General features: G+C 38.5%; 1 protein-coding gene across 4 annotated transcripts in view; it reads right to left on the bottom strand.

Annotated features, from left to right (window-relative positions):
- FRAS1 (Fraser extracellular matrix complex subunit 1) overlaps positions 1 to 27,536 on the bottom strand; it is a 453,697-nt gene that overhangs the window by 285,383 nt on the left and 140,778 nt on the right. For all 4 annotated transcript variants that reach the window (XM_031664538.1, XM_031664536.1, XM_031664537.1 and 1 more), the window contains exons 3-4: positions 14,537 to 14,644; positions 5,466 to 5,558 (exon numbers count right to left, since the gene is read on the bottom strand). In XM_031664538.1, the coding sequence (XP_031520398.1) occupies positions 5,466 to 5,558; positions 14,537 to 14,644 (201 nt within the window). The remainder of the gene's footprint in view (positions 1 to 5,465; positions 5,559 to 14,536; positions 14,645 to 27,536) is intronic.

The raw sequence follows: 27,536 nt of genomic DNA, 5'->3' as shown, positions 1-27,536 counted from the left end.
CTTTAAAGTTCACAGTACCTAGAGCTGGTGAAGCTATAGTGAAGGGAAAGAAATTCTCTCTCACACAAAGCGTTCCCTCGCGATAACACCTGGAATCACTCAACCAGGAGAGGCCTCCCCGGGATAATCACACTTGAAAAGAGGATGCACTATCTGTGGCACTTCCCTTGGGCTTATCACTAGACACAGAAGACTTACATTTTAATGACTAAAGATGTCACAGCTTCAATACCCAAACTCTAGATGGTTTGACCTACTAATTTCACTTTTTGTAGTGATTAATGACACACAAAAGGCTTAAATACAAGAAACTCCATCTATTGTTCTTTAGAGTGAAATTGGAAATATTTTAGTGAAAACTGGAAGCTACACAAATATCTAATAACAGGGAATCATGTTCTCCAAGAGTACACTAAGGAACTATTTATAATATAATGTTATATAAGAAGGTAAGACATAAAACACAGCATAATTCCAATGACGTTAAAACATATATCTGTATGTATTATCTATCTCCACTGCCAATTCCTCCACCAAAACCAAAAGAATATTAACAGTGGTTTTCAGAGTATTCGGATTACTGGTGATATTTTTTCTGCTTGTATACTTTTTTCTTTTCTAAATTTTCCCCAATAAAATATTTTTTGTCATCAGAAAGCAAATTATTGTTTAAAATATCTAATTAATCATTTATATACCTTAAAGTCAAAATTAAAGTCTTAATTTAAAGACTCTATAGTCTTTAATTGTCTTTAAATTATATATATATTTGACTATATATATTTAAAGTAAAATCTTAAAGTCTTAATTTAAAGACTGTATAGAACAACTTGAAGTAAACTTCATTTTATTAAAAATTAGAAGACTGCTCTAGACATTCCACTTCATAAAACAAGACCTTTTGTTACTACCAAGAAACACCACTGTTGTTTCCAAAACATTGCAGCCACACTACCTTTCAGACAGAGACCAGAAAAGTTCATTATAACAACAGCCTGCCTATCACCAAAGTTGTTCATCTGTAATGTAAGAGGGCTATATTAGCTGATCTCTTCAGTACCCACTCTCTCTCATCATGTAAATTTATTATCTAACTGAAGGGATGTAAAATTAAGCAATGGGTTCTCCCTTCCCAAAAGCTTGAGAATTGTGGGAATTAAGAATAACATTCAGGCCGGGCACAGTGACTCATGCCTGTAATCCCAGCACTTTGGGAGGCCGAGGCGAGTGGATCACTTAAGGTCAGGAGTTCGAGACCAGCCTGGTCAAAATGGTGAATCCCCATCTCCACTAAAAACACAAAAATTATCTGGGTGCGGTGGCGGGTGCCAATAGCCTCAGCTACTTGGGAGTCTGAGGCACAAGAATCACTTGAACTTGAGAGACGGGGGTTCCAGTGAGCCAAGATCATGCGAGACTCCATCTCAAAAAAAAAAAAAAAAAGTCTCCACTTCTTGATGTCAAAGCCATGGATGAAAGTCCAGATGGCGATCCAAAGTGTGCAGCGTGATGAAGTGATGAAAAGAAATCCCTCTCACATCTCTCCAGGAGACCAGTCACCTAAGTTCACTCCATTTTTATCTCTTATGCCTGTCCCTGAAACAGTGACACCTCTTTCCCCAGAGTGAGTGTTCTGAGGATTGATAATGCATGCAACACACCCAGCCTAGAGATCAAGGCATCAGCACATGCATATATATATATATATACACACACACACACACACACACATATATATCAGTAGTTTTCTTCATATACATTTATGAAAGCATTATTTTTTATAAACCCTGTAGCAGCAAAGAGAGCTCTGTAAAATGAAGGAATAATAGATACACAAAGCAATGTTCCCACAGGACCCTGTTTTACCTGTGCCATCTTAACCTCATTAATACCTTTTTGAAAACATGACATCTTGACACTGGGCAGAAGCGAACTCTGCAGACAACATCTTAAATATATTCTCCTGCATAGTCAACTAACAAGTTGGCTTGACTGTTGACATAAGTCCAAAAGAAAGATAAGGTCATAAAGCACTTGCCTGGCTTACTGACAGAACAAAAATATAATTTTTCTTCATATAATTTGTTCCTGTTATGGAGTTATAGATCCAGAATACTAAATATCTGGGAACGTTCAGTGAATATTATAATTACATCCTCTACTTTGAGGAGAACAAGGCTGAAGAATTCAATACTTATTTCTTGCCTCACACACATAAATTAGTTCTCCTTTTAGCCTCACAAACAAAGTGAACAGGCCTGTCCCTTCCTAGTCCTCTATTTAATCAGGTTGGGCACTAGGGCATTACCACCTGCCATTTCACTTTTCAGTAAACCTTCAAGTCCCATCTACCCAGATTTGACATTATCTGGTGCTGAGGTTAGATTAGTAAAGAAGAAAAGGGGATTCATGGTCCTTTCGCCTCCCTTTCACAAGGTAATTTGTGGGGAAAGCACAGAAAAAAAGTATTCAAACAACACTAAAACACATTTGAGGCTTGCCTCCCTGGCTGGTTGGCATGGCAAGGCACAAATCCAAAAGTTAATTTCAAAGTATAGCTTTGTGAAGGTCATAGATGAAATGATCCCCCAAATCCTGGCTGTAATAAACCCATGCAACACTCTCAAATAACCTGGAGTCAGCCAAAAGGTTCAAGAGTTTTCCTCAGTCCAGGAAAGATCTTGAGACTTGTCTTGACTTGCTGAAATGCCAGTTGTATAAGACGCTGCCTCCTCTGCAAGCAAAGGAGGACCTCTCAGGAGGCTCCACTGTTTTATTAAAGGGTAGTCTTCTCATGCAGCCCTTAGCTCAGCCAGTCCTTCACTTTTCTTTGTTCGAACCATGTTCTTTGGGGACAGTATCACTTCAACTGCCTCCCCTCCTGCCATACCCAGTCTATCCTAAATCCTCTTCTCAATCTATCTTAGGGGAAATCTTCCACTTCAAATCCCCATTCCAAAGTTCTTAAAATGCCAGGCTATTTTATAGCTACTGCGAGTCTCCATTACCTGCCCTAGGGAGGCAAGCCAGAGGCCAAAGAGAGAGGATCACTGCTATTCAGCAGGTGGGAAAAGTACCCTGGAAACTGCTCCCCAAACAAGCAAGAAAGGAAATGCTACAAGAGTCAAAAATAAACAAACAAACAAAACTAGTGATGCAAGTGATGAGGTGAGACCCAGACCAGACCAGACAAACATTTAACACACTCAAGAAAATTAATACACTAAGGAGTGTTTGGCAAGAACCTAGAGGAAGTGAAGAAAGAAAGAGAGGAAGGACAGAAAGACAAGAAACATAATTATGTTAACTTTATTAAGACTAAAATTAGAAGATTTTGTCTCACCTTAAAAAAAATCCATCTTCTAGCTCTATTTGAAGAAGCAATCCACTGGAGATTTTTCACCAAAAAACTATGGTTTTGAAATCCATCCTTTTGCTCAGTTACATCAAATACCAGAAATATAACATTTTCAGAGGGAGTCAATTTTGAAAGTCACATATGGAAAAGCAACACATGGGTATATTCTTACCCAGTTTAGAGCTTTCTGCATGGTGTATTATTGCAGACGGATGAACCACAAGGGAAGCAGGGAGAAGAAAGAACAGCGGGAGAACTTTCTGAACTCTCCCTGCGAAAGTGGGAGGCTAGGAGGATTTATAACTAACCCATGGCAGATCTGTGGTCCTAGAGCTACCCAGCCACACTGGTTAATGACCAACATGCCCTTAAGATGAGGTCATGGAGAAGCTGGAGAAAAGATGTACTAATTTTTTGAGTTTTTATTCACCCATGTTTATTGAGCACCTGCTCCGGGAAAAGTTCAGTACTAAGTGCCACATAAGTGAGAGGCAGGGAAGATAATTGTAAAAATATAGAAAATATTGTCAATATTCTCAGGCATCTTAAATTAAGAAAAGAAGACTGCACACATGTGCACACACATGACATGAGAAACATATGATGTCATTAGTGTGGTCCATGCAAAGATTTACTGAATTCTGATCTCCCATGTCCCTGGTACCACCTCTTATTTGATATGTCTGTTTTCTTTTTCCCCCAGATCCTGGACTTATTTTGGCTCCTAACAACTCCTTCACTTGAAAGATTCAGGTTGGTATTTTTCACCCTGAACCATACGCTTAACATAATCATTCTGAACTGGAATTATTTTCATCACCACTCGGCCCTGCAGCACTTTTCAGTTCATAGGGATTTTCTTCTGTGACATTTGAAGACAACACCACCCTACATAACGCAGGCTGAATTGAGCAGCACATAGTGGTACGTGGTCTGAAGACATTCTCAGTGTAGATCCTGCTTGGGTGTCTTTCACCAACACATTGTGCAGAAGTGAAACAGTGGCTTCCTTGTGTAATTAGGAAACAGTGGCTCGAGTAAGATAATCCTGTCCCGCAGGGAAATGAGCACTGTGCTTTCTGAGTTTCAGGTCCCCACACTGAATAACAGCCTAAAGTAGATATATCAAATCCTACTCACCTATGCTCTCTCCTGAATAGAGAGACACTAACTTGGGGAAAGTTTTGTATCAGCTGGAAGATGAGGATTAAAGCAAAGTCTCTTTCCATCGTATTCAACCTTACCTACTACCTCAGGTAACATTTATGTATCAATGAAGATAAACTGTCTATTTTCATAATTTCTATTATAGACTTTGCAGTTGTACTTTTTAATCATATTTAGTATTTCTAAATTAATTCTGAATGATCTGAAATGAGAAAGTATAATTTTTAAAACTTGAGAATAGATTTCTAGTCCTGTAGTTCTAAACAGGGGGAAGGTGAGCATTTTGTCCCTAAGGGAAATTTGGCCATGTCTGCAAACATTTCTGGTTGTCATGACAGAGAGATGCTACTAGCATCTAGTGTGAAGAGAACAGGGATGCTGCTAAATGTCCTGCAATGCAAAGAACAGCTCCCACAACAAAGTTTAAAATGCCAGGATTGCTAAGTTGAAATTTTCAACTATAGTAAAAAGAGCCCTGAATTAGGAGTCAGAAGACCAGGGTTCTAGACCAGGTTATACCATTTATTAGTAATATGACATTGGGCAAGTACTTAAGCTCTTTGCAATTAATTTTTTTCATATTTAACATGGGAGTAATAACGTCTGCTCTACTCACCAGCTCAGAATTGTTTGTAACTATCAAATTTAACATGTATGTAGTACGCAAAAGGAAGGAGATACTTTTATTATTTAGCATCACAACTTCTTCAACATCAACATCCTCAGACATGAATTCAATCTACAAATATTTATGTAGAGCCTACAGAATGTTTTACTCTTATACAAGAAACCTAAATGCTCACAGGACATCAACTGGGCTTCAGATCCTCCACAATCCAGGCAAAGAAAAAAACTCTCATCACCACAAGTTTAACATTCAGTTTTTCTCTTGTCAGAGATTTGCAGACACAGAAACAACCTTGGGTCAGAAAACACTTACCTCATGGATTTTCTTTTCATAATGGCAAGATCCTGGAGTCCTCAAAACACACTCAGGGCAGCACTGGTTGGCAGCAATTTGAAGCACTTCTCCCTGAGCGTTTAAAAGCAGTTCAAAGTAAAACAGCAGTAGCACACACTGAGTCACAATAGTTCATCAGACCCCAAGTCATCTTACATTCACTAAATCTCATGCATTTCTGAGGTGACAACAACAGACCGGATTAAAAGAATAGACTGAAAAAAAAAGGTTCTGTGTCCAGACAAGCTTCACTCAAAGATAAAATGAACCCCCTTTGTAAAAGTAATTTCCTTGAAAAAAATGTCTACATCTTTTCACATGTGATGAAGTTGAGACTTTGTTTCACTAGAAACCCTCGGAGATTCACACAAGATAAGCAGTTTCCGCCTGCCAAGAAGAGGAAGAAGACTCAGGTTGGGGGTTGGCCACAGAGCTGGCAGGTCTTCCAGCTGTCTGGTGTCTTAGACAGCCTTGTGCAGCCAGTGCAGCAGCTGAAGTTCTCATGGGTAACTTTTACCTGGGACAGGAGGTTGCAGGACAAAGTTCTGAGAGGAAGTAATATCTCTGCAGAGGTATCATATATACACACTGTGGTAAGCTGAGTAGAATTCCTAAGCTCTAGTAAAGATCTACATTGTTTTCAGGGCTTCTACAATTGCAATTGTGTTTCTTGATACTATCAAGAGAATAGGCTACCACCTGATACCCCAGGATTTATTGGGGAGGTGTCACATGTCAACCATCCAATCACCACTGTAAAGAATCTGTTTATCTAAGAGTTATTAAAAATACAGAGTGAAGAGCATTAGCTTGTCTTTGAGACCCATGACTCTCATATTGAATCTTCTTACTCATGCTGCTCCTCTACTTAGGATTTTCTCGAGTCTAGTGATGTGGCAGAACAGGCAATGAGTGATTTTGACCATAAATGGTAGGAGACCCTACATTAGCCAGGAAATCATGACTTATCCACAGGATAAAAGTCTACCAAATTTCAACCAGTGCAATTTAAAAAAAAAAAAAATGTGTGTGTCTGTGTGTGAGTGCATGTGTGGTAATGTTATTAATATTTATTATTTATTTATTTTTGGTTGCTTCCATTTAAAAAAATTGTACCTATGAGAGAATTCTAACATCATATAATTATATCTACAAGAGTGGACAGGAAATAGGACTAAGTTTTTACAACCATTAAGCCACTAAACAGACAAATACATCAATAAAGTGACCACTAAATTCCTATTTTTTTTGATAAAGAATAAAACTTACATGACATGGGATTTTATGAATTTATACATATTATGCAACATTAATCACTTTTCAGAAAAGTGTCCTCTGAACTCCAAGATAAAACTACACTTGTCTGATTTCCATTAAAACAATTAGAGAAACTACATTAGCCTAATTTCCACTAAGAATTTCATACAGATAGATAATAACATGATCTAAGTGTTGATATTCTAACATGGAAGCCAGGAGCAAGGGAGAAAGACAGGTAGAATGGAAGACTTCAAGGAATGTTTCATGCCCCCAAATTAGTTTTCTTTGTTTTACATAAAAGCTAATTTTCAGATTTAGCCCTCAAAGCTCATTTTATAAATATAATATGTGTGTGTGTGAATGTATGTGTGTGTGTATATATATGTATATATGTATATATGTGTATATGTGTGTGTGTGTGTATATATATATATTTTTTTTTTTGCTAGTGGCAGTAGTGGGAGGAGAAAGGATGGTTCCCAACTTGTCTATCTATTGAACTTCTGGTGGAACATGACAGAGTTAAGTTAAAAGAGGAATAAAAATTTTGCCACAGTAGCAAAGACTCGGAATCAACCCAAATGTCCATCAGTGACAGACTGGATTAAGAAAACGTGGCACATATACACCATGGAATACTATGCAGCCATAAAAAAGGATGAGTTCATGTCCTTTGTAGGGACATGGATGCAGCTGGAAACCATCATTCTCAGCAAACTATCGCAAGAACAGAAAACCAAACACTGCATGTTCTCACTCATAGGTGGGAATTGAACAATGAGATCACTTGGACACAGGAAGGGGAACATCACACACTGGGGCCTATTGTGGGGAGGGAGTGGGGGGAGGGATAGCATTAGGAGATATACCTAATGTAAATGACGAGCTAATGGGTGCAGCGCACCAACATGGCACATGTATACGTATGTAACAAACGTGCACGTTGTGCACATGTACCCTAGAACTTAAAGTATAATAATAATAACAAAATTATGCCAGGACCACAGGCATAAACCAGACTGCTCAAGGGAAACCAGACATTTGGTTATACTTGCTGGAAACTAGAACCCTAGTTACAAAAGAGTCTGGGAAATATTTTTAGCTTTTCTGCTTCTATTATAAAGGAAGACAGGTTAGAATAGGGTTGTACTAGATGTTAAGTGAGCCTATGTACCTGACCTGCTACCCATTTGTTAAATATGGGGGCAGGCACAGTGGCCCATTCCTGTAATCCACCACTTTGGGAACCTGAGGTGGGAGGATCACTTAAAGCCAGAGGTTCAAAACAAGCCTGGGCAACATAGCAAAACCCTGTCTCTACATAACAAAATGCAAAAATTAGCAGGCATGGTGGCACATGCCTATAGTCCTAGCTACTTAGGAGGCTGAGGCAGGAGAATCACTTGAGCCCAGAAGTTCAAAGCTGCAGTGAGCTATGACTGCACCACTGCACTCTAGCCTGTGTGACAGAACCAGACCCTGTCTCTAAAAAATAAATAAACAAATATTAGAGAGCTCATGGATGAATATATTCCCAAAAAAATCGAATATTATAACAATTTTATTATAGTGATATGGTTTGGCTGTGTCCCCACTCAAATTTCATCTTGAATTGTAGCTCCCATAATCCCTATGTGATACTGAATAAGTCTCACAAGATCTGATGGTTTTATAAATGGCAGTTCCCTTGCACAACTCTCTTGCCAGCCGTCATGTAAGATATGTCTTTGATCCTCCTTTGCCTTCTACCATGATTATGAGGCCTCCCCAGCCCTGTGGAATTGTGAGTCCATTAAACCTCTTTTTCATTATATATATAAAAAAAAAATTTGCATGTGGGTGCTTGAAGAATGAGAATCAGGGAGTTCCTGCCACCTAACCATGTAACCCTGAATGGCTTGGTGAGCTGTGGGCTGCATGGAACACAAAGGACTCCTTCTCCAGGCTTTGCAGTGTTGTGCTTTAGAAAGTGATTGCAGGGGCAAAAGACATCAGTGAAGATTGCCGGGGGCAAGATTACTTGCTTAGGACCCAGGAGAATCACCAACAATAATGATGACAATTTGATCATTATAGCTAACATTTAGTGCTTACAATAGCAGGGTACTTCTCTACACATTTATATGCATATATACATATATGCACAGACAGACATATATGTATGTGTGTGTGTATATATATATAGATAGATAGAGAGAGAGAGAGAGAGAGAAAGTTAATTTAATTTTTACAAAACTTTATTAGGTAAATGTCATTATTATCTGCATTGAGGTTTGCAACCAAAACCTCACCACATAACGCCATGCTCCTTTGCATGACATTGTCTTTTGTGCAGACATATTCTCCAGAAATCCTTAGACAGGATAGCTTCTGACAGAGCTGGGGTTAACTATTCAAGGTTCTAAATACCTTTATGTTCTTTCTCTCCATCTTTTTCTGCCTGTTTGTCTGTCTTTCTGTCCCTATCCAGCTAGCTATTCTATATGCAGATAAGATACGGATATGGAATCCACTACCTGTGATTACAGAATGAGTAAATGACAGATTATAAAAAATATCTTTCAGAATTGCCATTGACACTAGGTTATTTCTAGTCAATCCATAACCAAAACAAACGGCTTCAAAAAGGTAAAAAATGATAAAAAGAAAAACAAGTTATTAACAGTAATAAGCCCAGTGTGGTGGCTCACACCTATAATCCCAGCATTTTGGGAGGCTGAGGCGGTTGGATCACTTGAGGTCAGGAGTTAGAGACCAGCCTGGCCAACATGGTGAAACCCCGTCTCTACTAAAAAATGCAAAATTAGCTGGATGTGGTGGCACATGCCTGTAATCCCAGCTACTTGGGAGGCTGAGGCAGGAGAATCGCTTGAACCCGAGAGGCAGAGGTTATACTGAGCAGAGATCGCACCACTGCACTCCAACCTGGGCAACAGAGTGAAACTCTGTCTAAAATAAAATAATAATTTAATTTAGGAACAGTGGTGATTCAAGAACTTGTGCCACGTACTAACATAAGGGTAGCACAGCAGATTTGAGTAACAGCAACACGTGCTACTGAAAGCACAGAGGAAAACTTAAAAGCAACACGGTAGAGTAAAATTCACACTGGGACATGAGCCAAGGCCCAAGGTTCTTGACATGGCCATACCACCTCCTAGCTCTGGGTAAGTGACTAAACCACTAAAAATCAGTTGATTTATTGATTTATAAATGATTTCTAAAGATCCCTTCTAGTTCTTCCACTCTATGATCCTAGTTCATTACTTGAAATAAAGAGGCCAAAAGCTCTAGTGGAATAATTCTATGATCTTAGAGTTGAAAACGTTTCTTGTGGTTGGATCATCTGGTACAAGCCTCTCATTTTACAGATAAGGAACCTCTTTCTTTAGAGTTCATGCTCTCTGATTCCTATATTGCCTTCATCCAGAAATTTGCTGATCACTTTCTCACATTCACTCAGTAAAGACTTGATACCTGGATTCTGTTTTTTTTCTACCTGTGTCTAGATCATTCTAGAAAACTTCAATGCTCATTAAAATGATATTCTATCTCTGTACACTCTTAATCACCTCAATTCAAGTGATTTTCATCTTTATTTCACACAGTTGTGGCCAACCTTAAAATCTGTCCACATCCCAATGAACCTGGGCCTCCTAGTTTTTAGCACCCTCTCACCCTTATTTCCTCCAGGGATATCCTTGAGTACTTCTTTACCTTCCAGTCATTCAACCCCCAGCTGGCCTCCCATTCTCCTATTCATGTTAGCCTCAATGTCCAACAACCATTCCTTCTAATTCACTTACTCTGTCTCTCCTCCCCTCTAACTCCCATCTTTTCAATTTCTCTCTCTAGTCTGGGCTATTACCCTTTCCCTCCTAAGGTGATTATATCTCTTTCACGGTAATATCAAAAACTAAAATATTAAACGAAACAAAACCCTCTCCCTTCCCTTGTGCAATCATTCCAAAAATGTTGACTAGGTGACTTCTGTGTGCTGCCTACTGTGCTGTTCGATGGGCTGCAATAGTGAAGACAGCAAGATTCCTGCTCTCAAGGAGCTAAGAATCTGGAGGAAAAAGCAGATAAGTAAACAGGCATTGCAGTCTGGTCAAGGGGTATGAATAAGGCAAGCACAAAGTGCCGTGGAAGCACACTGAAGGGTTTGATGGTGGGGGATGGGAGATTCAGAGAAACCTTTCAGATGGAATGCTGCCTACCTAAAGCCCCACTTCTCTCCTTCCACCCCCCAGTCAAGCTCCTGAAAGGATGGCCTTTATTGAGCCTTCCTTTCCCCACTTTCCATTCACTCCTTTAATGAATGCTCTGCAATACATTTTCCACTCCCCCTACTCCATTGAGATCAACCTCAGCATGGCCACTGGTGGCCTAAATGCTGCCAGATCTGAAGGGCCATATGAAGTTCTCCTCCCACTTACTCCTTTAACTGTGCTCAACACGGTTAATACAAACTTTCTGGGCATCTTCTACTCCCCTTGGTGACTATAATATTGCTCTCTTCTTTGACCATTTCTTTCCTTTCACCTCTCTGACCACAGTTTCTCAATCTTCTTAAGCACTTTCTCTGATGCTCACCTCCCCTTAAATGACTGTACTCGCCAAATTCCATCCTTCATCTTGTACCCTTTTCCACACAATATCTTTGGATGAGTTCTTTAATTCTACATGTTTGCAATACTATCTATGTGCTGATGACAGCTACATTATATCTCCAGCCCCATCTTCTCCTCTGAGCCTTAGACTTACATATCCAGCTACCATTCTGACATATCCACCTGGGTCTTTCCCAGACATTTCAAACCAATGTGTCCCAAACTGAAATCGCCATTTTTCCCAGATGGGCTGTTTTTCCTCATTCTCCTATATTCTCAATATCAGTTGGTGACTCAGCTAACCAACTAGTCATTAACCCATAAATATGGCAGTCATTTCTCCTTTTCCTTTCTGTCACCCTCCTACCTTCATCTAGTTCTACTGATTTATCCCCTAAATACTTGTCATACCTGCCCTTATCTCTTGATCCCTACACTACCAGTGCTCCAGTTCTGCTATTCATCCTCTCTGGGTGATTCTCTCAGCCTCTGAACTGATCTCCTCATTTCTAATATTATGCATTATCTTTGAAAAACCAGAGATACTTTTTTTCTTAAAAAGCCAGCCATTCCACCCTTATGCCTAAAACCTTTGTTAGTATTCTATAACCTTAAAATAAAATTCCAAACTCCATACTACAGCATACAAGGCTCTGATAACCTCAAACTTACTAACTCTCTAACCTCATCTCTCATTAATTAATTCATTCAGTCAGTAAAAAAAAAATTATTGAGTGTCTACCACGTGTCAGGTGTTATTGTAGGTGTTGTGGATATACAGAGAATAAAAGAGACAGTAAACAAAAAAAAAAAATCAATAAAATAGATAGTAGTTAGTATCAGAAAGAAAAACAAAGTCTAGAAGAGGAATACAAAATGTGTGGTAGGGGGTAGAGATTTACAATTTTAAACGGAATGGCATCCAGGCAAGACTTCAAGTAAAAGATCAAGCAATATATGTATACATATATGTGTATAAACACACATCTCTCTCTCTTATTCATATATATACGAATATGCATACCAGGCACTCTTCTGCCATAGAGCCTTTGCACTTTGCTGTTCCCTCCGAAATTGTTCCTTCTCAGATATATACATATAAATTCAAGGAACAGCAAGGAGGCTTGGTGTCTGAAGCAGTGAGCAAGGGAGAAAACAGTAGAATATTAATTAGAGGGGCACAGTAGTAGCTTAAAGGACGTTGTGAAATGTTACTTTGAGAAGAGAAGCCACTGGAAGCCACTGGAGGGGTTTAAGGAGAGAAGCAACATGATCTGAGTTCAATTTTATTAGGATCACTGTCTCTATTATATCAAGATTACAGTGAAAAAGGCAAGTATAGAAACAGTGAAACCAGTTAAGAGGCTATTGTGAGAATCCAGACAAAAGGATGATAATAATGGAACCAGACTGACAGCAGAGAAGTCACATTTGGAATTTACTGTTTCATGAAGGAAGAGCTGGGAGGGGATTGTTAATGTACTAGATATGGGATGTGGGAGAAAGTGGGGAGTCAAAGGTGATGCTAAGTTTTTGGGCCACAGCAACTGGGAGAATGGGGCTGCCATTTACCAAGATGAGAAAAATTAGGAGAGCAAATTAGGAAGAGATGAAATTACGAGTTTGATATATAATGAAGATGGGAGACTTTTTCTGTGAAGGGGCAGACAGTAAATATCTGGCTTTTGAGAGTCACACATGGTCTACACGGCAACAATACAATGCTATTGTTGCAGCCAAGGTCAATACATAAACAAATAAGTGAGCCTGTGTTTCCATAAAACTTTATTTATCAATGGTGACAACTGATTTCACATAATTTTCACATTATAAAATACTGGTTTTTATTTTTTCAATCATTTCAAAATGTAAAAGCCACTCTTAGATCATAAACTGTACAAAAACAGGCAGTGGGCCAGATTTAGTCTGCTAACCCCTGATATAGAGCATGTTTAGATTTCAGCAATGTAATCTATGTCTTCTAACATGTAGTTCAAGGCTTCTTCCATGATAACACAATTCTTCACATGAAGTGGGGAAGGGCATTTTTCATGGCGTTTTTGCCACCAGCTCAGATTGTGACTTGACTTACTTATTAGCAAACCAAATAGTGATTTTTTTAGGGAATATTTACACTATAAACATAAAGCTCCATAACATACAATAAAATCTTATCAAATATGCCAATACTTAAAATATTCCCAGCTTCTCAGGAATACATTCATGCAGAAATGAAGGAATACCCTTAAAGGCATACCTTCGCTCCAATGTCAGGTACAAACAGAAACTTATTAGCATTAGATGGCATAAAGACTCAAGATTAATTATTGGAAGGAGCCGAAAACTAGAAAAATAAACTTTAAATTGACAGAATGCTTTATGAATAAAATAATTGGTCTTGTCCTGGGAGTTTCAAAAGTTCAAATTTAAAGCTTAAGCTTTTTTAAAAAATAGGTTCACTTTAAAAAGAAAAGAGTCAGCAACTAGAAAAAGTATTATTCTAACAGAATAGATGTGTAGTCAGAAAAAAACTGAAAATTTTTAACAGAAGGGAAGGGAGGAAATACCAGTCACAGACTTGGTCAAATACAAAGAGATTTATTGAGTCAAAGATGTGCTTATGTTCCTAGGGAGCCCAGTGGTAGCATAATAATACAATCAGTGGCAGACCCAAATGATATTTTTAGAAGATCTTTTTCAATAACTCAGTTCTGACTTTCAATCCATTCGATGGTTCATGCATGCTGCAGTTAATGCTAGTAGCTTTGGCATCAGACTCAAGGTAAAAATCTCTAGTCAGCAGTTTATTAATTGCATGATCATGGTTAAGTTGCTTAAAATCTCCAGGCTTCACTTTCCTCATCTATAAAGTGGGGATAAAGATACCTACCCCACATAATATTAAATTGGATAACATTATTAAGACCTTAAGCCAAGTCCCTGGCCCAGAGTAAATGCCCAATAAATGGAAATTGGGATGTTCTTAGATGTGATACATTAAAATTCTGGAAATTAGGATATTCTTAGATGCAGTACGTTAAAATTCTCTTCTGCATTTCATTAAGCTTCCAATTAGAGATTAGAATAAATGTCAAAAACAGATGTCTGAAATGATCCAAAAACCTAACCCTTCACTGACTTTACCAATACATTTAGGACACAATTAGGATACCGTACCTTCTCAAAGGCACATTGAGGGTTTCTGCAAACAGCAGGTTTGCAGATAACGATATCACCATGGCAACGGCAGTTCTGGCATGAATCGGGCTTCCAAATTGTGGCATCCTGCAAAGAGGCATAAGCTCTGACTTAAAAACTGATCAGTCAAGGCATGAGCACACAAAAGCAGCAGCAACAATAGTCCCACATCCTGGACAATTAAAAGACAAAGAAAAGTCACAGGCACACCACACACAGTACTTGCTGGGCACTTATTAAACCCCACGAGGCAATATAATCAGTATAATCCATTTCACAACAGTCAACCCACGTAGCCAAAGACAAGGGGATGCGGCAGAGAGCTGTCGATACCCAGAGTAAAAACCATCGATTGACCTGAAACCATAGGAGGACAAGTTGCTCCCTGACTTGAAGTTTCGCTTTGCTGTTAACTAGCAGAAACCATTGGAGCAGGTTTAAAGGAAAATGACACTTTGGACTAGCCCCAACCAGCATCCTAAAAGCAGTATTCACCACTAGATACTATAAGCACCACAGGCTTCATTTTTCAGCTCTTTGCTACTTCATCGTCTTAACATTCATCAGAAACGAGGATTTGAGTTAAGCAGTTGGATTTTTAAAGACAGATGCACCAACACATGTATGTGTGACTATTTGTGCCTGGCTGGGTGCTGGGCATATTGAGGTATAAATGAAGCATAAGTGTGGGCAGTATCCACAAGGATCTCACAAATTATTTGGGGTCATGAACATGAGAGAATTAAATAAACATAAGTTAATGTTACTATGTTATTACGTCACAAATTGGAAAGGAAAACAATGGTCGCAAACAGAAAAGTGAACCCTGGCTCCGTTAAGGGTTCCAGAAATTGCTTCCCTATTTCTCATCTTCCCTCATGCTGAATCCACATTTCAGTTATGCCCATTTTGAAGTAACTTTGAAACCAACTATCTCATAGCTTCCACAGAAACCTGTTTCTGGGTCCATTGAAAGGCTGCTCTGATGACTTCAAATTGAAACACTAAAGATCCCATGGACTGTCCTCAGATTCATTTTCCCAGAGATTTCCTAACCCAAATTCCTATTAGAATTGAAAGCAGCCATACTATTTGGCTAAATTTCAAACACTAAATCTTTTTGAAGAGTGCTGTCCATGTTATTCTCCGGTTTAAAAGTATACACTGCTCAGATGATGGGTGCACCAAAATCTCAGAAATCATCACTAAAGTACGTCTCCATGTAAACACCACCTGTTCCCAAAAACTCTATTGGAAAAAAAAAATTTAAAAAACCCTCAAAGCCAAAAAATAAATAAATAAATACAACTATTTCATGGCTCATCTTTACCTCTGATGAGATAAAATACAGACCCCATAAGCTGACCCTGTCTCCCCGGCCTTGACAACTTGGTCAACACTATTGGACAACCCCAGCCTCCTCTTTCCTGGTCTCATATCTCATTCTCCCCTGGATTCCTACTCTTCCCTGACTTTTCCTGAGAAGAGTTTGCAACCAAAAAGCTTCTTCTTAGTCTCAACACCTCAGAGATGAATCATTCCTAACCCTTAACTGCCATTCAGGTATAGCTCTTCACTAGCCCTCTGTGACCTCACTTTTTCCTGCATGCACTATTATACAGTTGTTTTGTTTTGTTTTGTTTTGTAACAGGGTCTCACTGTGTCACCAGGCTGAAGTGCGATGGCATGATCACAGCTCACTGCAGCCTCAATCTCCCAGGCTCAAGTGATCTTCCCACCTCAGCCTCCCAAGTAGCTGGGACTACAGGCATGCACCACCACACCCAGAAAAATTTTGTATTTTTTGTAAAGACAGGTTCACCATGTTGACCAGGCTGGTGACAAACTCCTAGGCTCAAGCAATCTGCCTACCTCAGATTCCCAAAATACTGAGCCTGCAGGCATGAGCCACTGCACCCGGCCCTGTCACACTTTATTGCACTCATTTATATTCCTGTTAGCCTTACTGGACCAGACTGTGGGTGCCTGAAGTGGGAACGCTCCTTGGCCTGGCACACTACAGATCCTTAGGAAGCAAGAGTTCATAGTTCCTAAGTTGCTTAATGAAGACCTGTTCCCTCCTTTCTCAACTTTCTCACCCTGTTTTCCTCAGTCAACCAGTAGTTGAAGTCCGACTAAAATACTTTAGGGAAGAGTAAGATAAGTTTCCAAGCTCCTGACAGAGTCCTGAGAACACCAGCATTCAATTAGAGCTGAGATGAGCTAGAAACTGGTGGATGCTAGCAATGGACATTTTCACACAAAATGGCAAAAACCAAATGTGATGATTCATTTCATATGCCAGCTTAGCTAGGCTATGGTGCCCACTTCTTTGGTCAAACACTAGTCTCAACGTTGCTGTGAAGGTACTTTGTTGAGGAGAGTACCATGAACAATCGGCTGACTTTTAAGCAAAGGAGATGACCCTCTGTAATACGGGTGCACTCATCCAATCAGTTAGTGACCTTAACCACACAAACTGAGGTTTCCTGGAAAAAAAAGGGAATTCAGCCTCAAGACTAAAATATAGCATTTCTGCCCAAGTTTCCAGCCTGCTGATCTGCTCTATAATACAGTTTGAACTTGCCAGTCCCAACAATCGCATGAGCCAATTCCTTAAAATAAATCTCTCTCCCTCTGTCTTAGAGAGGTATCCAATAGGACATATATGTATATATTATCGATTCTCTGGAGAACCAAGACTAATATACCAACATTGGTGTAGATTTACATGGATATGCACAACATTTCCAAGCAAAAAATAAAATCATCCTTTAAAGTCAAGAAATGCTAGCTAAATTCATAACCTCTCGGGGAATGTGCTTCAAACTCTGGGGCCTCTCCAAAGTCATTTAGGAAATATATAATCTATCTGAGATGAGATTACATTCCCAATGTCTGGTTTACAAAAATACTGAATCGAAGCAGAAAAGCACCAGAACTTGGCTTAGAATACCTCTGAATTTCTTTCTTTTTATTGCTATAGCACATTCTTCAAATTTGGCAATAGTGTGACAACTACAGTCTACTCTAAACCCAAAGAGCAAGGACAAGAAGGTGAGGAAAAACAAATTTTATTCCCAAGCACAATGTAGTATGTTTCCTGCTGATTTCAAGAAAACAATCTTGGTTTCAGGATACAGATTAAATAAAAATGACAACTTCACAAAACCAGCAGCTACTATTTATTGATCAGTTACTTACGCTCCCCACTCTGGGAGCAGGAAGTGCTGATCACAGGGACAATTGTGGAATAGAGGGAGGGTGGCTTTTCCCACCTCTGCCATCTTCCTGCAAAGCTGGAGAAAGTATCTGTAGTCAATGCTACACAAAGCCCTTACATACATGTCAACCCTATGAAACTGACACTATTATTATGATTCTGATTTTACAGATGAGAAAACAGGATGAGCGAGATTGAACCAGTTGCCCAAGTTCACAGAGTTCTTAGAAGACCTAAGGACTCAGGCTCTGGAGACGGACTGACCAGGTTTGAATCCTGGTGACACCATTTATTAACTGAGTCTGTTATTGAGTTAACACGTCCATGCCCAGGTTCCTCATTTGTAAAATAGAAATGAGAAAGTACATATTCAATAAGTTTATTGAAAGCATCAAAGGAGATGCTGTATTTAAAGATAAGTCAACGGTGTCTGGCACTTCTTAAGGGATCATTAAATGTAATTTATTTTTAATCCAAATGTTTTCTATTATGTCACAGGCATTCAGCAATGTCTTCTAACTATTTCATTTTCTCAAAGGGAAAACAGTCCTGTAAGTACTTTGACTTTCCCATCTTCTCATTCCAGTCTACATAAGTAAAACCTAGCAGAGAGAAATCATTACTTAATTAGGACCCTAGCATTTAGAGGATCCAGAACATTGCTGAATAAGAGAGAAATGAATCTATAGGTTGAGTTTTCAAGACTACTTGGGAAATTCAAAAAGTCTCTGTCTCTCTAAGCTGGCATAGTCATGAGCCATGTCTTTGACCTAGACATTGGTTGGCCACGCCAGCTTATATGTATTCCTTTAAACTTCGTATGACTCTAAGTGCCAGTCATATTTATTCTCTCCAGATGCAACATTCTTACTTCTTGAGGTGAAGTTCTTCTCTGCACTTCCATTATTTTGACAGTGACACCCAAAGCAGTCCACTATACGTTTAAGCAGTCCTCAGTCACTAGACTTGGCTTCCTAAACTGTAAACAGTATCTTGTAAGAACATGGAGTAGGTTGTTCACTTTCATTCACAAAACCACACTTTTTCTTTATGTTAATTCAAAGTTTAAATGTATCTGGGCTTAGGAAGCCTTCCTGATATGTTTACATATCTGTCTTCCCAGCAGACTATGACTCTTCAAGCAAGGAGATCTCATTTGATTCCTCTTTGTATATCTCAAAATTCACTTAGCACAGTTTCTGAATGTTGGCTGAATTAATTAATAATCAACCCTGAGTTTGTTTACCTGCACACAATAGATAATACCTTATCTATTCATAAGAATTGAGATACTCCAGTTAGGTTGTGAGAGCTTGAGAAAACAATGTTTAAATGATGTCACTACAAAATCTTTATAACGTTGAATGTCATTACTCCATTGATGTCAAACTATGTTTAAAGAAAAATTTTCTTCATCTAGGTGTTGGACCTATCAAAAATCTTCCTTGTATTGGCTGGGCGCGGTGGCTCACGCCTGTAATCCCAGCACTTTGGGAGGCCGAGGCGGGCGGATCATGAGGTCAGGAGATCGAGACCATCCTGGCTAACACGATGAAACCCCGTCTCTACTAAAAACACAAAATATTAGCCGGGCATGGTGGCGGGAGCCTGTGGGTCCCAGCTACTTGGGAGGCTGAGGCAGGAGAATGGCATGAACCCAGGAGGCAGAGCTTTCAGTGAGCCGAGATCGCATCACTGCACTCCAGCCTGGGTGACAGAGCAACACTCCATCTCAAAAAAAAAAACTTCCTTGTATTAATATCTCCATGAAACTAAATAATGTATTATGGTTAATTTTAAGTAAAATGAGTTCTTTACCAAGGCCTGGACACATGGCCATGTTTTTCAGGTCTAAATCTTTAGAAATCAATTATATGGTCACATAAAGTTGCTTTATGAAAGCAGGGAAGCTAGAGTTCCTCAATAGCTAGAACTTTGGATAAAGCCATAAAATCCAAAGTAATAACATTGTAAACTAAGTTTTACAGATTTTCCACGTTGCTATTGCAATTCCGACACTTTAAAGTCCTCCTTTCCAATCTAACACACACTCAGCAAAAGAAATACTCTTAAAATAGCTTTTCACTAGAAGATAGATAAGGATTAGATTATGACAAGCCTAAAAAGCAATCAAAATATAATTGTAAACAGCTTTTAATATTTTTAATAATATATGAATAAAATGTTCTTGCAGATAATAAAATGCCTCCATCCCCAAATACTTCAAAGTAATAGCAAGGTGCTTTAAAAAAAAACTTGTTTCACTTGGGTAAGTATTTACTGAATATTTGATTAGTGCTAAAAATAAACAATAAATATATCCTTAATCAGTACTCAAATTTCTGGGGGGGGGGGGAGAATTATTTATAGAATTCTAAAGAGCAGTATATCAACTGTCAACATAAATTTTCTTTCATCTAAATGGTGTAATAACCCTACTTTAATTATTGATTAATTCATCTCATTTTAAATTCCCTTGGCTTCTTAGACTAAAAGTGAGAAAGAAAGTATAAAGCTCCCCAAAAGCTGTGTTTTCAAATTACAAAACAGTATGTAGAATATAATATTTTTGTGACAAAAATATATCTATGTGCATAGAAACAAACTGTGGAATTATATAAACCCGTAAGTGAGGGGTAGATAACTCTGTGTGTAAGTTCCAGATGATTTTTTGTTTTCCTTTATCCTTATCTGTATTTTCCATTTTTCAACAACAAAGATATATAATTTTTATATATATAATTTATGTGATCTTTTGGAGTTACTTTTACAATATAAGGTGCCCAGGCATGGTGGCTCACGCTTGTAATCCCAGCCCTTTGGGAGACCAAAGAGGGTGAATCACGAGGTCAGGAGTCTGAGACCAGCCTGGCTAACATGGTGAAACCCCATCTCCACTAAAAATAGAAACAAAATTGCTGGGCGTGGTGGCAGGTGCCTGTTATCCCAGCTACTCAGAAGGCTGAGGCAGGAGACTCGTTTGAACCTGGGAGGCGGAGGTTGCAGTGAGCCGAGTTCGTGCCACTACACTCCAGCACTGGCAACAGTGTGAGACTCCATCTCAAAAAATGATAATAATAAAATAAAATATAAGGTAAAAAACAAAAATGTTATGCTTTTTTTCCCAGCCTACTTACTATAGATAGATGAACTCTGGTCTACGGAGTTGAACTGTCATGGGGGAGAGAATTTAAATAAAAACCACTTAGCAAATACATAACAGTAGCAATTTATCTAAATTTCCTGAGCTATCCCCAAACCTTCTTGTACTTAGCAAAAGTTTTGAAAATTAACAGTGTTTCCTACTTGCCCTTCAAAGCAGCGAACAGGACGCAGTATTCAACTAAGTCTCATGTCTTCATTTCTGGAGGTTCATTTTCCTGACAAGTCTGGTTTTCAGGAAAGATAATCTATAAAAAAGGGTTCTTTGACCCAGCTCCCATTTGGGCACAGAAATAATGGTCCTTGTTTGTCAGGGAACCATAAAGAAACGAATGAATAACTTTCATAAAGTTATTTTAGAGTGCAATTCTTTCCCCCAGTGCCCTTCTTCAGACAGCTTTGATAAACAATACCTTTTCTATTTGTTCTCAATTTAAAGTTCATGTAAAGCTCCTCATTCTGTCCCAAATAAAAAGGAGCAGAGTACACTCATCGTTAAGAAAAGATGTGAGACTTTGTATTTACATTAAATTCTCTCCTTTCAGGAGGAGCAAATACAGGTTAATTAAAAAACAAAATTGTGATCCACTTCCTGTTTGAGACCTCTTTCAAAGGCTTGTTTCATATAATACCCCCTTAAGAAGTTTCTTGTTTTACACATCAAAAACCTAAGTAGTTTCCCATTTCAGCATCCTGGCATGATTAGCTTGTACCTGATCTCCTCCTCCAGCTGTCTTAAAATGATAAACCTGAAGGCATGGCTCTAAGAGTATCAACTTGTATACAGAAACAACAGCGTGAATTACAGATGAAAAGATTGCTGCTAATTATAGCTTAAAAATGTCTTTGTGCAAGAGACCCTGAACAGCATAGTAAGTTAGCATCATGCTTTGGTAGAGAAGTCTTAGAACAGTGTAGTACCAAGGGTGGAGGCAGGGAGATGGAAAGAAAGGGACAAGCTACCTCCAAGTGCTTCCCAGGTCCTCCACATACTCATGATGGTACCACTTCTCACAGCGTCCTGTGAAACTGACATCATGACTCGGATTTTATAAATGAGGGAATGAGGTGTGAAAAGGCAGAGTGAATTGTCCAGAGCTCAGCTATTAATAGGAGCGGCTAGATCTGGGATTCAAACCCAACCTTTTTTTTTTTTTTTAAATTCTGTGCTGTTATCATATAATATCAATAACAATGCCTTATATTGTATAGCAGTCTTATCATTTCAAATGTCTCTTACTTCTACTCTCTGACTTTAACAGACTACCCAGGCAGGACATACTAGGGCAGTGCTACCTGCATTTACAGATAAAGGGACTGTGATGCTTAAGTGACTTACTTGCCCAGTACGTTCGCATGCCTGCAACAGCATACTCCCACCCTTCTTAATCTAACTTGCACACATCCTCAGGGTCTTAGTTGAAATATCACTTCCTCAGATTGGCCTTTTCTGCCTCCTTCACTTAGTAAATATTCCCCTACCTCATGTCTCAAAGCTCCACCTGCTTCCACAAAGCCAGGCTTAGTCCTCTCAGTTTTGTTTTACATAGGAAAAAAAAAAACAAACAAGGACAAAGAGGGCACCTCTGGTTTCCAGATTCTTTGGCATTTTCACATTTTTATTTCTTCCTAAAACCTTTGAGATAGATTTTATCATCTCCATTTTACAGACAAGGAAACCAAGGTTCAGAGAGGTTAAGTAATATCCCAAAGCTTGTAACTGATGATATTAATGCCTATATTTCAGCCAGTGTCCATTTGATTTTAAGGCTTATGTTTTCCCACCAAACCCACCTCCATACCCACAGGCTTGGTTTATGAACATAGGTTACACACCACACTAAGTCAGGTAGCAATGCTAACATGGTAGAATAAGTTCATTTACTTCTTAGCTTTAGGACCTTGCACAAATCTCTTAGCTTTTCTGAGTCTCTGTTTCCTAATATGCAAACTAAGAGTAAGATTGGACCCAATCAGGTGACAATAAAGATGAAATAAGCTAATGTACTTGTATCAGCACAGTGACTTGTCCTTAGGAAGTACTCAATAAATGTTAGCTATGAGCTTGGTCACTTGCCACAATCTAAGCCTGTCGATCATGGTATTTTCTGTGACAGAGGGAGTAGGTGTAGCATTTAGACCTATAGAAAATCCCTGCTGGAATTTCCAGTTTCCAAGATAAGAAGAAGAAAACTTTTCCATTGCTTAAATGTTGGTACATATTCCACTACTGAGTGCTATAGAAACTGTACTTCTAGAGTGGTACACACACATACACACACAAAATAGGATATCTTCAAAATATAGAATAAAATACCCAGAGAATGTGCTCCTCTTCATTCCAAATTCTGAAGCAATAGAAATACAGGTTCAGTTCTGTAACTGTTCTATTTTTTACACCCAGTTTTCCACTTGTTGTAACATAATCCTGTAATAGTGAGAGCCTGATCTAAGAGAACCCCAGTGACAGATTAACCATTATAAATTCTCAGAGATGTTAACCACAGAAGTTCCACCATGAGTAAAACATCTGCCTCATCTTTCCACTTTAAGTAATCCAGATATTAGGGAGACTTTACTGTAGCTTAAGCTTATAATTTTTTTTTTTTTTTTTTTTTTGAGACAGAGTCTCGCTTTGTCATCCAAGGCTGGAGTGCAGTGGTGTGATCTCAGCTCACTGCAAGTTCCCCCTCCCAGGTTCATGCCATTCTCCTGCCTCAGCCTCCCAAGTAGCTGGGACTACAGGCGCCTGCCAGCACACCTGGCTAACTTTTTGTATTTTTAGTAGAGACGGGGTTTCGCTGTGTTAGCCTGGATGGTCTCAATCTCCTGAACTCATGATCCACCCACCTCGGCCTTATAATTTCCTTCTTTCTCTATTAATTTAGCTCCCAGAGACTTCATTTCATATTCCTAAGGCAAATGGGCAGAAAAAAGTAAACATTCAAAATGTTTGCACATGAAATTAAATTATAGCTATACCGTTATCTCTCATATTAAAATTATTTATTTTCTTGGCATCTTCCTCCACTAGATCATTATCATTCATTTTATAATTAGTTTTTGACTTGTCTCTCTCCCTTCCTAAGAGTAGGGACAATTTATTTATATATAGGTAGCTTTGTATTCTTGTAGTGACTAAACCACAGCAGGCACTTAATGTTTTTGAATGAGTTGATGGATGGATAGATGGGCAAATATTCTCAAATTTAGAGAATTGCTAACTATTTTGTGATGTCATTGCTGAAAAGTCGGATACATGGATGACAGCATTCAGTTCAACATACTGCCCTTGAAAATCTTTGCTGCTGCAATGGCCATCTTCAACCTATGCTGTTTGAGATCTTGCCTTCTAGATTAATATCTCAGTCAAGACCTTTGCTCTAAAAGAGTTTCTCTACTTCTGACTGAATGCCAGGCCAATGCTATTGTGATCTGGCATGCCACAGCTGTGTCATATCATTTGAAGCTCTGCTGCATGTTCTCAATCCCTAAGTCTTCTTCTAGCCAGCCCCTTGGCCAGTTAAACTGACCATCCACTAAATGGTTGAGAGTTGTACTAACACTCACATTCAATTAGGTTAAAGCCACATCCTACTAAATGTGTTTCTAAACCTGGCAGAGGCCCTGAGTGCAAGGTTTCATTGCCAGTGACTCAGCCCCATGATGTAACATTAACCAAGTCACCTACATGAGGCTATACCATCTCAAGAGGCATTTAAAAATTTGCTTTGAAGACTGCTGGTTTAGAGGTGATTCTAGCATTTAATGAACAGGGGTCCTAAATGCTGGATGTCATAGGAGTAAGACATAACTGCACCAAGAAAAACTGTCCCACTTTCACATGACTTTCAAATGTCCAGACATGCATGTCAGTGAAAAATCTGATTATATATCCTAACTCTATTTTACACATAAACCCAAAGCACTTTATCATAATGTAATAATATACACTGAATTATCCAGGGACTTAACTAGTCAAGGAAAGACTGTACTCTATTTTATTCAGAAATTAATAAAGATAATGAAAGACAATAGATACATATCTTGAAACATGTTCAATAACTACTAGTATTTCCACAGATAACTAGTATCTACAAACATAATTAAATGGAAATCCTAGAACATGGAAAGTCAAACAAATAAAATTAATTTTGCTTAATGGCAGACTGGCTGTACCTAAAGAAAACAAGAATATAAGTCAATACAAAATATCTAAACTGAAGCAGAAAAAAACAAAAGGATAAAAAACACAGAAAACAGAATTAGTGACACACGGAACACATTACAAGGTTTAACAAATGAGTGATTGAGTTCTAAAGACAAAATTACAGAAATGGGTGGAAACAAAATTTTTTTAAAATATGGTCAAGAATTTTCTAAAACTGAAGAAAAATATCAAGCCATAAATTCAAGAATTGCTATGAATATCGATCAGAATAATAAAGAAAACAACACCTAAGCACTTCAGAATAAGACTGCTAAAAACGAACAGCAAAGAGAAAACTCTTTAAAGCCACAGAGGGGTAGGAAATTATTTTCAAATAAGAATGCCAAAACTGATAGTAACTTCTCCACACACATTAAAAAAAAAAAAAGATGGAACTCAGAAGACAAATCTTTAAATTGCTGAATGAAAACAATCACTTAGAATTCTATACCCAGCACAAACACCTTTCAAGAATGAAAATGAAATAAAAATGTTTTAAATTAATAAAACCAGTGAGAATTTTTCACCTTCAGACGCAAACTAAAACAATATGAAAGGAAGTTCTCCAGGCAATAAGAAAAAGACCCTAAATAGAAACACAGTAATGTAGGAAGAAATTTAGAATAATAGGGTAAATATATAGGCAGATCTAAGTAATAACTATACAAAACGAAAATAATAGTATCTGTTGGGATTTAACATATGTGTAAACACAAAACGCATAAAAACACACAAGATAGGAGATAGATGAAAAAACGGAGAATTCAAAGGTTATAGTAATGGCTGAGAAGAGGTAAATAAAATGATTCACACATGTTGTAATATCCAGGGTAACCACTAAAGGAATAGTAAAAGTGTGTTTAACTAACAAGCTAAGAATAATAAACTGAAATATTTAAAAAATAATGGATTGATTCAAAGACAAAAAGAAAGGGGAAAATATACAGAATAGGAGTAACAAATAGAAAGCAAATAGTAAGGTACATATAAACCTACTCAATAATTACAATGCAGGAACATGTTAAAAGATAAAAATTGTCAGACTGGATAAAGGCAAAGCAGTGGATTCAGTAACATGGAGAGCCATTATTATCAAGTATGAACTGAATGTCTTAAAGAATAAACCCCAATATGTGTATTTGTATATATTTATGCCTCATTCAAAATAGAATTTTAGACTCTAAATTCTTGAAGAATTCAAGGCATCAAGAATTTACTGAGGATCTATCACGTGGTAAGCAATGTGGAAGATATAGACGAATAAAATCTAACCCAGATACAGAAGACTACAACCTGGTCCTTTACATCTGCTCTTGATCCGGAAATATAGTTAAAGAAGCAAGACTTCTGAAACAATTAAGGAACAAAGTAAAATAAATAATTAGAGAGGGAACATAGTATAGAAGAAGAGCCGTGGACCAGGAGTCAGAACCTGGATTCTGGCCCAGATTCTGCCTTTACCAAGCTGGGTAAACCAGATAAACCACCTCCCTGGGCTTCAGGTTCCTCCTCCATGAAATTTAGAGATTAGCCCACGTGGTCCATAATCCTGAGATGGATTACAAACTCAGGTAACTGAGTTCAAATGTAGTTCCCCAACTTAACAATTCCAGAACCATAAGCAAGGTAAGTATCTTGACCAAGCCTCCATTTTCTTTTTCTTAAAAAGAACAAAAATAACAAAATCAATCCTAGAGGAATGTCATGGGGATATATCAGATAACACATCTGAGATTCCTTAGCACCATGCTCAGCACTCACAGGGTAGAACAGAGGCTCTCAGACATCCATCCTTAGACCTTTCCTGTGCTCCAGACACATCTTGTATGACCTGTTTCTCAGAGAGGTCATCAATGTACACCCTCACATGGAATTTGTAAAGCAATTTATCATGCACTGGATTTCTTCCTTTGTGTGTATTTCAGTATATGACCACTACTAATGTGCAAACAAGTTAGAAAGAGTACCTTTCAAAATATGATCTCCACAGAGACACTGCTTTTTAAAAATCAAACACAAAAATCTCCCAAGCCACATTTTAAAATGTCATCACAAAAGTTGTATGCCAGCCAGGCACAGTGGCTCATGCCTGTAATCTCAGCACTTTGGGACGCTGAGGCAGGAGGATCACTTGGTCCCGGGAGTTTGAGACCAGCCTGGGCAACATAGTGAGACACTATCTCGACAAAAAATAAACAATTAGCTGGGTGCGGTGGTACGCACCTGCAGTCCCAGCTACATGGGAAGCTGAGGTGGGGGGATTGCTTGAGACTGGGAAGTCGAGGCTGCAGTGAGCCGTGATCGCACTACTGCACTCCAGTCTGGGGAACAAAGTGGAACTCTGCCTCAAAAAACAAAAGTTATATGCCCACACACATCCTCAT

This window comes from Papio anubis, chromosome 3, assembly GCF_008728515.1.
Source record: "Papio anubis isolate 15944 chromosome 3, Panubis1.0, whole genome shotgun sequence".
In the NCBI taxonomy this organism is placed as follows: Eukaryota; Metazoa; Chordata; class Mammalia; order Primates; family Cercopithecidae; genus Papio; species Papio anubis.
The sequence above is the reverse complement of the archived record's forward strand: the minus strand, read 5'-3'. Positions and strand labels throughout refer to the sequence as shown.